This window comes from Montipora capricornis, chromosome 12 (assembly GCF_036669925.1).
Source record: "Montipora capricornis isolate CH-2021 chromosome 12, ASM3666992v2, whole genome shotgun sequence".
Classification (NCBI taxonomy): domain Eukaryota; kingdom Metazoa; phylum Cnidaria; class Anthozoa; order Scleractinia; family Acroporidae; genus Montipora; species Montipora capricornis.
In genome coordinates, this window is record NC_090894.1 from 40,089,938 (window position 1) to 40,102,437 (window position 12,500).

At 39.1% G+C, this 12,500-nt stretch overlaps 2 protein-coding genes across 2 annotated transcripts in view; one reads left to right on the forward strand and one right to left on the reverse strand.

Annotated features, from left to right (window-relative positions):
• LOC138027923 (tubulin alpha-1 chain-like) overlaps nucleotides 1–3,549 on the reverse strand; it is a 7,788-nt gene extending 4,239 nt beyond the window's left edge. Inside the window, exons 1-2 of the mRNA XM_068875542.1 lie at nucleotides 3,407–3,549; nucleotides 2,892–3,114 (exon numbers count right to left, since the gene is read on the reverse strand). Of these exons, the coding sequence (XP_068731643.1) occupies nucleotides 2,892–3,114; nucleotides 3,407–3,409 (226 nt within the window). The 5' untranslated portion in view covers nucleotides 3,410–3,549. The remainder of the gene's footprint in view (nucleotides 1–2,891; nucleotides 3,115–3,406) is intronic.
• A 5,484-nt stretch (nucleotides 3,550–9,033) lies between these two features.
• Nucleotides 9,034–12,500, forward strand: part of LOC138027924 (putative deoxyribonuclease TATDN3) — a 24,819-nt gene continuing 21,352 nt past the window's right edge. Inside the window, exons 1-2 of the mRNA XM_068875543.1 lie at nucleotides 9,034–9,344; nucleotides 9,550–9,582. Of these exons, the coding sequence (XP_068731644.1) occupies nucleotides 9,123–9,344; nucleotides 9,550–9,582 (255 nt within the window). The 5' untranslated portion in view covers nucleotides 9,034–9,122. The remainder of the gene's footprint in view (nucleotides 9,345–9,549; nucleotides 9,583–12,500) is intronic.

Consider the following 12,500-nt stretch of genomic DNA (forward strand, 5'->3'; position numbering starts at 1 on the left):
TAAATCACTATCCAGTGGATAAGTAATAACAAAATTAATTGCACTATCCAATGGATAGTGATTGATCTGGTGGATAGCGTTATCCACCTTTATAACAACTGGGGCCAGAAGGAATTTAGTTCCCGACAGCAACACCAGATATTTTTTACCTCCAAACGCCAGTAAATTATACTTGATAGGATTCCTCCTACAATGTTGCTCAATTTTGCGAGGTGAATTCTTGTTTAGAGGAACAGAACAACCGAAACCCAAATATCTAAGCTTGACGTTAAAATTCAATGGAGGTAAAGGTAAAAAAGGTAAAGTCACTTTATTTAACGTCGGTAGATCCTTCAGCTATAAGGTTGGTATCAATAGAAGCCGACGGTGCACCCTTTACCCCCCTCCCTCTGTCAGTGCTCCATTTTACAGATATTTAAAGCTATAGCTACATGTACACGGATCAGAGGAAATTCGAAACGGACGTTGAAGTCACCGAGGATTGAACCGGGGACCTCTCGCTCTGAAAGCCGCGCACTAGCCATCTGAGCCAAGACTGCTCCTGGAGTACACCACTCATGAAAATTAAAGACAGGAAACATTCCCTAGGTCTGAACGACATTTTTAGCGAAACAATGAAGTTCAACTGTGGCGGCCCCATTATAAGAAATTTTGGCCAGAAGAACTAAACTGCCGAAATTCAACATGACACAACTGCGAAAATTTCAATTAACCACTCCAATCACCTGTGTTTCGACGGAATCGAATAACTTAGTATTAATTCTAAACACAAACTACAAGTAAATTTTCAAGGGAAAAAAATGAAAATGGAAAATTCCAACAAACTTTAGATTTGCATGTTTCTATTAAACATTGACAAACACATTTACATATAAACTTAACGCCTTTCCTTTGATTTTTTTTTTTCGCTACTCACTTGAGCCTCAAAATTATGACACGCCTTGGGATGCTGAAGAGATATGGCTGAACGCCTTTGCATTTTTATAATGGCCATGAATCGAGAAGCAACCGACTCTTTTGTTTCAGCTTAAATCCGAAAGAAGTCATATTACATAAATCTTTCATTTCATTAAATTGGAGGAAGCAGGGGCACCCAACAATAACCTTCGATGAAATATGTGTTTGGGAGAGTGAAACTGTTCTAAGTATTTCGGTTTTAAGTTGCCAAACAGCTATAGATTTCCTTACTAAAAGATCACCTAAAAGTTTTGCAACCAGGGAAAAGTAGAAGTAGTCTGAAAACATTAAGGGATATTTATGCAATCTGTGGCACTTAAACATTTTGGGGGTCCAGCTAATTAAGACTTAAGATTTATATTTGTAGTGTAGGATTTTTATTCTAAGCATGTAAGTGTTTTTTGGTAATTATATTCATATATTTCCCCCTTCTATACATTGTAAACCTTAGCAATTCAGTTTATGCTGCCATTAAGGTATTAAATAAACCATTCTTCTTCTTCTTCTTCTTAATATTCAAGAATTAATATTCGATCTATTGTCTCTTAATTGCTGCTGCAGTACCCTTTCAGATTTCTAAATTGCACAAAAATAAAGTCTTATCCCTCCCCTCGAATATGTACTTAAAATAAAATGATCAATTTCTTTGAAACTGTTTATGCCCGTTGATTTATCGACCAAAATGTATGGGCTGTCGAAGCTCCATCGACCGGGAATATATATAAGTGAAAATTTTGCATTAAATTTACTCTACCCATCGACCACATCCCGAAAACGCCTCGAGGAGTTAAACGCTGTAGGAAATGTTAGCTCCAGTTGATAAATGTTCTTGATCTCCACAGCAATTAAAAAAACAGATCTTAATCTCAGTTTTCCGTAAAAAAGAAGGATATCATTTATTTTAGCAACACTTGAGGTGTAATTTAGGAACAAAAGAGTAACCAAATCTAGGTGATCGATACACAGTTCATCGTCGGCCCGTGCGGCCGTGATTTCGCCATGGCCAATGTTAATAATCAAGCGACTGAATACATTCAAGTTTCATGTTTCAACACTTTATTTTTAACACTAACTCCGAAAAAGTTGCATAATTTGCAAAACAAGAATTGTCTCGCCTAAAAAAAGCAGCTCAGATCATAACACGCAGGAATTTAAAACTTTTAAAACTCCTCAAGCTGGACATAGTCGTTGACAAAATGAAATCATTCGACTACAAAAATCCCTTAAATAACAGCTTAACTTGAAATTTAAGTTGTGAGAAATGGGAATGTTCAATTCCCCTGCGAAATACACCGTTCGCATGTTTTTCCTGGCGTTTATAATTTGCATAAACATTCGATTTTTTTCCTGCGTCCAACTGGACCCTTTGTTCCATATTCTATGCGTCCAAAAGGAAAACGAGCGCCTCCCAGGACGCAATGACGCACTAAGGTTCGATGGAAAGTTCTTAGAAGGCCACGTTCAGCTTGCAATTTTCGAAATGAAGATGTCATTCCCTAAAATGTTCGGACACTTCAATTTTCAGCTAAGATTTCCGAACAAATCAAATTTATCTAGGTGATAAAAACAGCTCTTTAGACAGTCTTTATACATTACAAGGAGCCTTGAAATGTCTCGCAAAGGCTTTTGGCTTAATTTGCTCGTCGGGTGCCCTTAGGAAGGTGAATGATTAACTTTTGAGTTTGAACTGGATAAGATTTAGTGTCGATCGTAATGGAACTTTATCGTTATAATTTACAGATGAGAACGTGGAAAGCCGCGCGTGAACACTCCACGCTCTTGCATTTCACATGCATGCAAAAATATGACTTGGTTCTTACAAGATTTGCTTTCAAACACATAGTTCAGGTTTAGTATAAAAACATATCAACGATGTGAAGAGGTAGGATTTTCGAAGAAACAAAAATTCTTTTTAATCTAACTGTCTAACTCACCAACGACGGTTGGTTCTAGGTCAACGAACACGGCGCGAGGCACATGTTTTCCCGCTCCAGTTTCGCTGAAAAACGTGTTGAACGAATCATCTCCACCGCCGATGGTCTTGTCGCTCGGCATCTGGCCATCAGGTTGAATTCCATGTTCCAAACAGTACAACTCCCAACAAGCGTTTCCAATCTGAACTCCTGCTTGGCCAACATGGACGGAGATACATTCACGCTGTTGCGACACAAAATTTAGAAGACAAATTATAATTAACAGAAAACTCGTAACTGTCTCACCATTATCCTAGCGGGGTCCTCTTTCTGAAAGTTTTCTTAAGCAAGGGATATCTTTGAAAACATTCAGGCGAACTCGAATCATAGTTAGTGGAGGGACTATGTTCGAATAGATAAGGAGACGAATTTACGAAAGTTTAAAAGTGACGCGGTCTATACAAGTACAAACAAAGCGTGCAATTTTCTGTTCGCTCACACTTGTTTCAATCAAAAATTAAAAGCCATTCACCTACCATTTTGATGTATAATTTTAGTTATACAGCGGCTTAAAAAGTATGTTTGAAGTCTCCTTTCGAAAGGTAACGGCTTTCACTTGAAGACTCGGAACAACGTTTGCTTCGCAGTAACCCTCGTGTTTTATACCTTCAACTTAAGTAACCATAACAACAATATGTTGATTGACATGTTGCTATTTTAATCATCTTTCCGTAATGGCTCTCACATTCCAAGTATTAATTAAGCAACCTTTGTAAGGCTGAACTACCTTGAGATTCTAATTTTTCTTTTAACATCATCGCCTAAAAGCACACTTCTTCAACAAGGAATTCACCCTAGGCTTCAATGGCCATAACGATAGCGTTTCGCAATCAGGGAATCTTACTTGATGACGACGACAGACTAGTGGTGAACCAAATATTTTGCTGTCATGACAACGTGACGTCACGCATGAGGATCCTATTGGGTGTGACATGCTTGAAACTGCCCTGCGTTGGAGTCGCGCGTGAACAGGAGGAGAACACGATGCACGCTGCTCTGTGGTAATTTTCGTAAAGCCTGGTTTCCATATGATCTTTAACGGTCTGCGACGATCGGTAGCTGTCTGCGACGGTCTTATCGCAGACGATCGACGCAGGAGGCAAATGTTTAAGCGATCGCAGACAGGCGTACCACTAATCCTTCGTGAAGCGAGGAGAAAAAGGAGTGCACCTACTTCAAGTCTGATTGAACGTGTTTCAAGGCGAACAATAGTGTGTCGCCTATAGGAAACAAATCATCTCAGACACTCGTTTCCATTAAAAATTGTGTTACCGTAAAGTCCCGATAGTAACGACCCCCGAAAGTAGCGATCCCCGAAATCAACGTCAATTTTTTGTGGCCGCTAGTAAATTCCGAAAGTAGCGACCTCCCGAAAGTAGCGACCCCCCCCCTCCCCTCCCCCGAAAATAGCCTGATCGCAGGTTACCAGGCTTTATACTAGTAGTACATAAAGTTTTTAAAACTGACCTCCAGTTACCAGCGAAACCGTGAAACACGCATTCCACGTGTGTCACACACCCGCGGGTCGTGAATAAGTCGGTCACTCACAGACAGGAATCGTTTCCCATGCATATCTTACAATGCCAGACCAATTGTTCAGTAACCATTGACGTGAAAAGTGGGATGCAAATTCTACGCAAAAACGCTTCATTCTGCTGAGATATGTAATGTCGCCCTTTAATAGTCAAGTGTATGCTGAGGACTAAGTCCCATATTTCATTAAACAACAAGGAACGCCTGTCTTTATTTAAGGAAGCTCGAAATAGTTTCTCTTTTTTTCAAACAAATAAACATATACTGTTTTTAGATACAGTTAGGGTAATCATATCAAGACAAAATTTGGCCAGGGTATTAAAGCTTATTAAGTACCCATCATAGATTTCTCACATCACATTTTCCTCCAAAATAACGTTACCATGGCAACGATATAAGGCATTTCTTTGAGCCTTAAAATCAACATATATTGTCTTTTTTGAAAAAAACGGGACGGTGAAATCTTCCCATTCAGCGTTACCAGATAACGATAGAACTAATCTCTATAATAAACCCGCTCATTCGAGTGCACGCGTGAGTGAAGCTACAGGCCAACACAAACGGATTTAAGTGACCATTAAACCGTTTGTGTACAGTTTTTGTAGTTTTTGTGAATAGGAGATCGTGAGTCGTGAGCTGACGCGAGCAGCTTTTAGAATTGAGAACAGAAAACCGGCTGTCATTGGTAGCGGTGATTGGTCATCGTCGATAAATTTGGACAACAACTTTCTCGTTCGTCTGAACGACTACTTCGCCAACCTGTGCTATGATGACAGCTACGTCAAACCTATTGATATGGATATCCCGGACAGTGTAAAGCCCCCGGAAATATCTGAGCGGTGTGTGTGGAACACTTTAGTTGATGTAAAGAAAACGGCTCACACCTGTCGTTACTCACGTTTGGAATTTGTCGCTGTCTCCTCATACATGAAAACTAAAACTACTACACGACGTAAAGCTAGACAGATGTTAAAACCCTGGATAACTAAAGGAATACTAAATTCTATAAGAAAGAAGAATCACTTTTACTCCTGCGGAGAAAACGAGAAATATAAGCTCTATAGGAATAAAATCTCGACATTAACTAGATCGAGCAAAAAACTTTACTTTCACAATTTTTTCTCTAACAATCTGATAACATAAAGAAAAGTTGGGAAGGCATCAATAGTCTAATTAATCGTAGAAGGAATAAAAAATGTGCAATCTCCTCTATCAGATGTCCAGCTAACAAAGTTGTGACAACAAATGCACAAGAGATTTCAGATGTGCTCAACACACATTTTGCTACGATTTGGCATAAACTGGCATCTGCAATACCACAGTGTAGACAGCGTTTCCATGAATATCACCGCCAAGGTCCATCAGACACCCTCTTCGTCATTTCTTTTCGACCCAATTACGCCGTGAGAAAATCAGAAATGAGATTTTGTCTCTCCCTGTTAATAAAGCACACGGGCTATATTCATTTCCGGCACTACGTATCCTTAAATACGCCTGTACAGTTATATCCAAACCTCTAGCAAAAACAATGAATTTATCGATTGAAACCGGCATGTTTCCCAGCAAACTGAAGCACGCTAAAATAATCTCTATTTATAAAAGCGGTGATGAACTTGAATGCGGAAACTATAGGCCAATCTTAATTTTACTACTCTGTAATCATGGTTAAGAGACTGTTTGAGAAATTGATGTGTAATAGAGTGAAAGCGTTTGTTACAAAGCACGATATATTATGCTCATCACAATATGGATTTCGCGAAAGGTACTCCACTGAACATGCACTTTTAGACATTGTTAACAAAATACAAACAAAATACACCCTGGTCAAAGTTTTTCTCTGTCCTTGTGTGGGCCCATTTCCATCAGTAGGGCTAACGCTCACATGGCTCATATGGAGTGGAAACTTAGCACTTCACATTACACTCTAATCAGTTAAGTCTGTTCATATATAAGTGCTACACGGCCAACATTTGCAAAACGTAATCCTTCCTTGTACAAACAAACATGGATACGAAACTTTTTTCATGCGGTATATTTGTTGACTTAAAAAAGGCTTTCGATACTGTTGACCACGAAATATTGCTTCATAAACTGAATCATTATTGTCAACAACTGGTTTCGCTCGTATCTTTCCGCACGATGTCAGACAAAGCAAGCAGGTGGAAATTTTTCAAAAAAAGAAAAGGTAGTCTGTTGCGTACCCCAACGCTCGGTCTTCGCGGGCCATTTCTATTCCTATTATATATCAATGATATCCAAACCTCTTCAAAAAAATTTGATTTCTTCCTGTTTGCCGATGACACAAACTTGCTTTTCGCAGATAAAAATTGAAATCCTTTAATAGAAAGTATCGTAAACCGTCACAGAACTGGACAATGTTTCAGTCTCAATATAGCGCATTCAATCTCTTTAAAGGGGCTAGGTCACGCAATTTTAGGCAATTTCAGCACTGATCGAATGGTCATAGAATTAACTAAAATATCAAAATAACTGTTCAAAACTATAGGAGAACTCTAACAAAACACAGGGAAGCCAAGAAGGGACATGGATGGACAAAACTGGAGAGGATTAAAATGGATGAAATTTGAGTAAATTTGAAAAACGTCGGCCCACCTTTTTTCAAATTTATATCAGTCTATATCAAAATATCATTTACAAAGCTGGAAAATCATTCTCAGTTGTTATATGGCCGTGATTTTGCAAATGAAAGACTTGCTCTGCCAATTTGACGTTTAGAGCTCATAATTAACAAAATTAAACAAAATTACCTAAAATCGCGTGACCTAGCCCCTTTAAAGAGAAAACGTCTAGAAAACGTCTCGCCCTGATTAAACCTGTTGGAACAGTGTGATGATCGATATTACCGATGGTTTTTCCCGACTTAGTGATATGATTGTTCATTTTAACCCTCGTTAACATAGGCATTTTGTCAAGTGAACATCCCCAGTCTCTTGGAAATTCCACTGTTTCTGTGTTGCTGCTATTGAGACCGTTGATTGCATCCTGCTTTTCTTTCCTGCGACTGTAAACTTTGCCGGGATCTGGATCAACGATACGGAAACAAAATGAACTGTTTCCCTCGGGACCAGTCATTAAGTGTTTATTACCAATGGGTTACCAGAGTTTTTCAGGCTTCATGTAATAGCCTGAACAGACCTCTTTACACTAGTGTGAATAACAGAGTTCCCAAAAAACCATTCTGGGTCAGTTGTGGGTACTGGAACACATGTTCAGGGTTTGTCCTCCAGGAAACCAACAGGGGTCTATATCAGGCTTGCCTTTCTTACACAAGGGTAACAGCACAACAAGTAAAATACCTTAACGACAAATCTTTCTGCAAATGTTTCTCCCTCAGCTTCCATATCATGTCAAAACTTTCAAAATCTTGTGGGTGGTCTTTGCGTAGCTGTAACTGTTGCCGAGTAGAAGTAAAATAATCTTTGTATTACAATATAAGATAATCGTTCAGTGAATAAAGGACCGTGGCATTACATGAAAGCAATGGAGGAGTGTGTATCTCTCTTTACTTATGACTACACCCATCCTCGGAGAACCAGGGACAGTCAGTCGAGACGGGACGAGAAAATTCATGGGCAAAACACAAGTCCCGATTTTGCCCATGATTTTCTCGTCCCGTGTCAACTGACTGCCCCTGGGTCTCTGAGGATACAGAAGTACTAGCTCGTGACGTGACAGATCGTTAGGAGACTTTGTGAGTTCAAGGTCAAAAAAGAGTTTTATTGATGTACTTTATTCCACTTTATCTCTGAGAACGAAATCATCCACATTTTGATTTTTTCTCATTGAAACACGTCAGCTTGGCTTGGAACAAGAATCGGTAAAATACGGCAACCAAGAAAGGACAAACTTCAAACAAAATCTCCAACAAATTACTTGTACGCGCTTTAAACAAACGTCTGAAAGCTAGTGGCATTTCTCTTTAGTTTTACAAGAACTCATACCGATTACATGTTTATAACATATTAAAGGGCACAATTTTCTTGCCATTGTCAAGGCACATCGAAAAACATTTAGGCAAACGGAGTAAAAAACGCTTGTTTGGTCGCATTTTAGAGCAAAACAAACAAAAAAATCAACTATTTCTTCATGTTCAAAAAGATTACAGATGATTGTTTGTTCAAAAAGAGTACAGATGATTGTTTTTTAATTCCAGTTGAAAATAAAAATTCGAATTTCATTCCTCTACAAAGGAAAAAACGGTTAAACCACTTTTGGAAAATATGCATCCACTTGAAATAACGAGTCCGTAAATATAACAAACGGTTTAGTGTCCAGGAAAAGTTTGAGCTATTAATGGTATACTGTTTTGTCGTTCTCGTTCTCTTTCTCTCTTCTTTCGTTTCTGCTCTTCTGTCATAGGTCGTCCAGGCATCAAGCAATCTCATCAGCACCCTGCTAGCAGAGCCTTTCTTTTGGCGTTCTCGAGAAACTTTTCTCCTCCTCAGTAAGTTAAGATCCCCCCACCACCCCCCCCCCCCCCCCCATCCCAACTCATAAGTTTCAAACGGTCCCTAAAAGCTTGTCAAAATTTGAAATAAGCCGTGTTTGCACCATATCGCATTCGAGAGTCTTAGTGCAGATAGATGAAGGTTAAACTTGGAGTCCGATTTGGTTAAAACATATGTCGATTTTGCCCAAATGAAAATGGCAATTTTGATACAAAGTTCTTCTTTGAATGTCTCTGCATCGGTGATCCTGAGTTGGATTCGCGTTCTTGTCAAGAGAAGTCCAGTCCATGATTCGTCTTCTCTCCTGTTATTTGATGCCAACATGGCTGTCACAATTGCCGAAACTGCTGTGGAGGAAGGGATATCATTAGTGGACTGCCACGCGCATATTTCAGCGAAAGAATTTGACGAAGTAAGAGTCCGTTGACTGCAGAATACCCCGCCACATCGAGTCCCTGACTGAAAAACGGTGGCTCCGCGGTTCGAGTGGGTTATGTATGATGCAAATTAACTTGACGGGTATATATTCTAGATTCTAGACAGGGTATTCTGCAGTTTTAATGACGCTGACAAAGGTCTTTGGGAGGAAATAAAAACGGTTGTGTTTTTGATTTAAGGACGTTGACGTGGTGATTGAAGAGGCGAGGAAGGTAGGCTCTTACGTTTTGTGAAAGTACATGCACTTAAGTCCCAATCTACTTCTCTATCATGATGATCAGGTAAAATTACAAGACCGACGTCTTTGTTGAAAATTCTGTCGCGCCCGCCAGGACCCTTTACATATTACAGATTTAACATGCGTCTGTTCAGTAATAGATCACAGATAATGTCAAAATGTAGTAATAACAAAAGTGTCACTGATGTTCTTACCAAATTTTGACGTCTTCTGTGATCTATTACCCCACAGATAATCCACAGACCCACAGACGTACTATTTGTTTTATATAACTAGATGCTTCTGTGAAGCATACACTGGCTTGCCTGTGGTACGTGCTACAGAAAATCAGAAGGCACTGAATTGTGTGGTATTGAAATACGGCATTCCAGTCTCTGAAGAATAACAAATAAAAGAGAAGCGAGAAACATTGGCTTCTGGGCTGCCATGTTGATAATTTTCAAGTTCCCTCACAACTTCTTTTCACCACAAGTGTGCCCTATGAGCATCCGAAAACTTTGTAATACTAAACTTCACTGAAGTCAAGCCCTGTTTCGCGGGGTTAGTGTTGGGATGGGAGACCAAAACAATAAACCCCTCAAAAAAACAAAAACATCTGACCGAAAATACTATGATCGCTAACAAATGCGAACTCAGCAAGGTACAGATTCTGTTAGCTTGCTTTATGCAAAACAAATATTGATGGAAAAGCAAATAAATATTGATACACAGTTTTCAGAAAGAGCAGAAGGAAGTTTCCCGGACGGTCGATCGAGAATAAAATATTTACGACATGAAAACAACATTAATTTTGAACCGTGAATATAGAATATAAAAAGTTACGATCAGCGACAAACATTTTGGGAGATTTAAATCGAAAGTGACATGGCCGGAATTCAGCGGGCGCCGTGATTAAGTTACCGCGGCATGTTTACTCGCCAAACAGTGAAGCATCTGTGTCAAATGATGGCAAGATACCGGGTTTTTGTAAGTTTCTTTTTCTGTCAAGTGTTATAAAGTTTGACAATGAAATGAGCGAAGTCAAAACAAAGATGACAATCGCCCAACTTGTTTATGCAAAGTCAAAATTTACTCTCCAAGACGCGTACGACGTTATTTATCACCAGGTAATTCCATCATTTTGGAAATAGCAGCTACTTTATTATTCATCTGCGTCACAAGTTTTCACTGATTTTGGGGCTCATTTTGTTGAAACTCAAGCACGCTTCCAACAGGCCTGTGAACCCTTCCTGCTTACAGAGCAATACTAAAAAACTTCTCCCATATCACATTTGAACCTTAAGCTCGAAAATTCAATACACAACATGATATTATAATTCACAAAGGCAGAAAATACCACAGAATCCTTTTCCAGCGAAACTTTTATCGAAACAAACAACATATTTGCTCTAAGAGGCGAAAACCTCTTCCTATTTCATGGCGTGCGTGAAGACAAGAAACTCAATTGTGTCAAATTACCATGTACTTCAGGTAAATACTGCTCACTTTGATTTCGTCTCGACGGGCGATAGATTGTTGTCGAAGTCCAGTACTCATCGCTTTTGAGATTCATGCCTAGTTTATCCAACTGACTTTCCATTATTGAGCTCCATAAGGGTATATTTTGTTTGAGGATCCACTAAAACGCCATTCGCGTTGCATGACTTTCGACCCCATTGCAGGCTAAGTTAATGATTCTACTGTGTCCACCAGAGAAATCTACGCAGTTCCACTACCCTCTCGATCCTACGGAAATACGCGCAGAAGGCTCTATACACAAAGACACCACTTACCAGGGGAGTGACAGGCAAGACTTTTACCGACACGAAAAAAAAAAAAAAAAAAAAAAAAAGAAAAAAAAGAAAACAAACAAACTAAACACAGACCTCGACTGGGTTTGCCCATAGGCAACCCAGTAATAAAGAATCAATGCTACGGTTGATTGGGAAATCTGGATTTAGATCTTGAAATCTGGATCTTCAGATTTCCAGTCAAACACACAATCTGAAAATGTTTTTGGTTGTGGATTTCACTAATTGGAAATTGATGTCAGGAAGGATTTCACTAGACCACTCTCGATATATTAAAATTCAGTGATTATCCTAAACAAAAAGCACCACAGAGCCTTCGGGATGCTGCCTTTTGTTTGGGACTGAATTTTAACGTTATTTCTAAATTGATCTGTTTTCAGATTTTGTTTGATTTTTAATTTTGAAGATCCAGATTTTAAGGTTATTCTAAATCCGATTTCCCAAGCAAACACACCCGAAAAGTTTTTATGATGATGCCAAGTGTGTATCTATCCTCTAATAGAGCAGTTGTCAATTCAGTCAGGGTCGAAAGTCATTTGTGAATTGCTTGGTTTTGCATTACTTCACTCAGTGATTGGTTCAAAGTTCTCGTGCCACTTTTTCAACCAATCAGAAGTGGAACTGAAACCAATTGTGGCTCACGCATGCACATTTTCCCGTGTTTTGTGTTGACTTCATGTAATTACTTTGAGTTTTGATTGGTTAACTGGATTGTCTCCATCCTTTTTGATTGAGTAATTACTTTGGTTTTGGTTATACGACACTCGATTGAAACTCGCTCTCAATCATAGGCGAGAACCAATCAAAATGCGGGCATCATTGAGCTTGTTATAGAAAATCTTATGGCTGGACTGATTCAGTTAGATTTTATTTGTAACTAGCTGTTAAATTGCAATGAATAAAACTTGAGACATGCATGAAGGCATGTAATGATATCACTTGGGGCCAGCAGTTTCTAATACCAGTCCCCTGGGGCCTGTAGTTTTGAATACTGTAGTTTCAAGTAGTTTCGTTCTTAGCTATAATAGAGAGCTTTAGATTCTAGGACGAGAACGACTATGAGTACAAAATTTTCTCATAGGACAGCAGTGAGCGCGCGCAA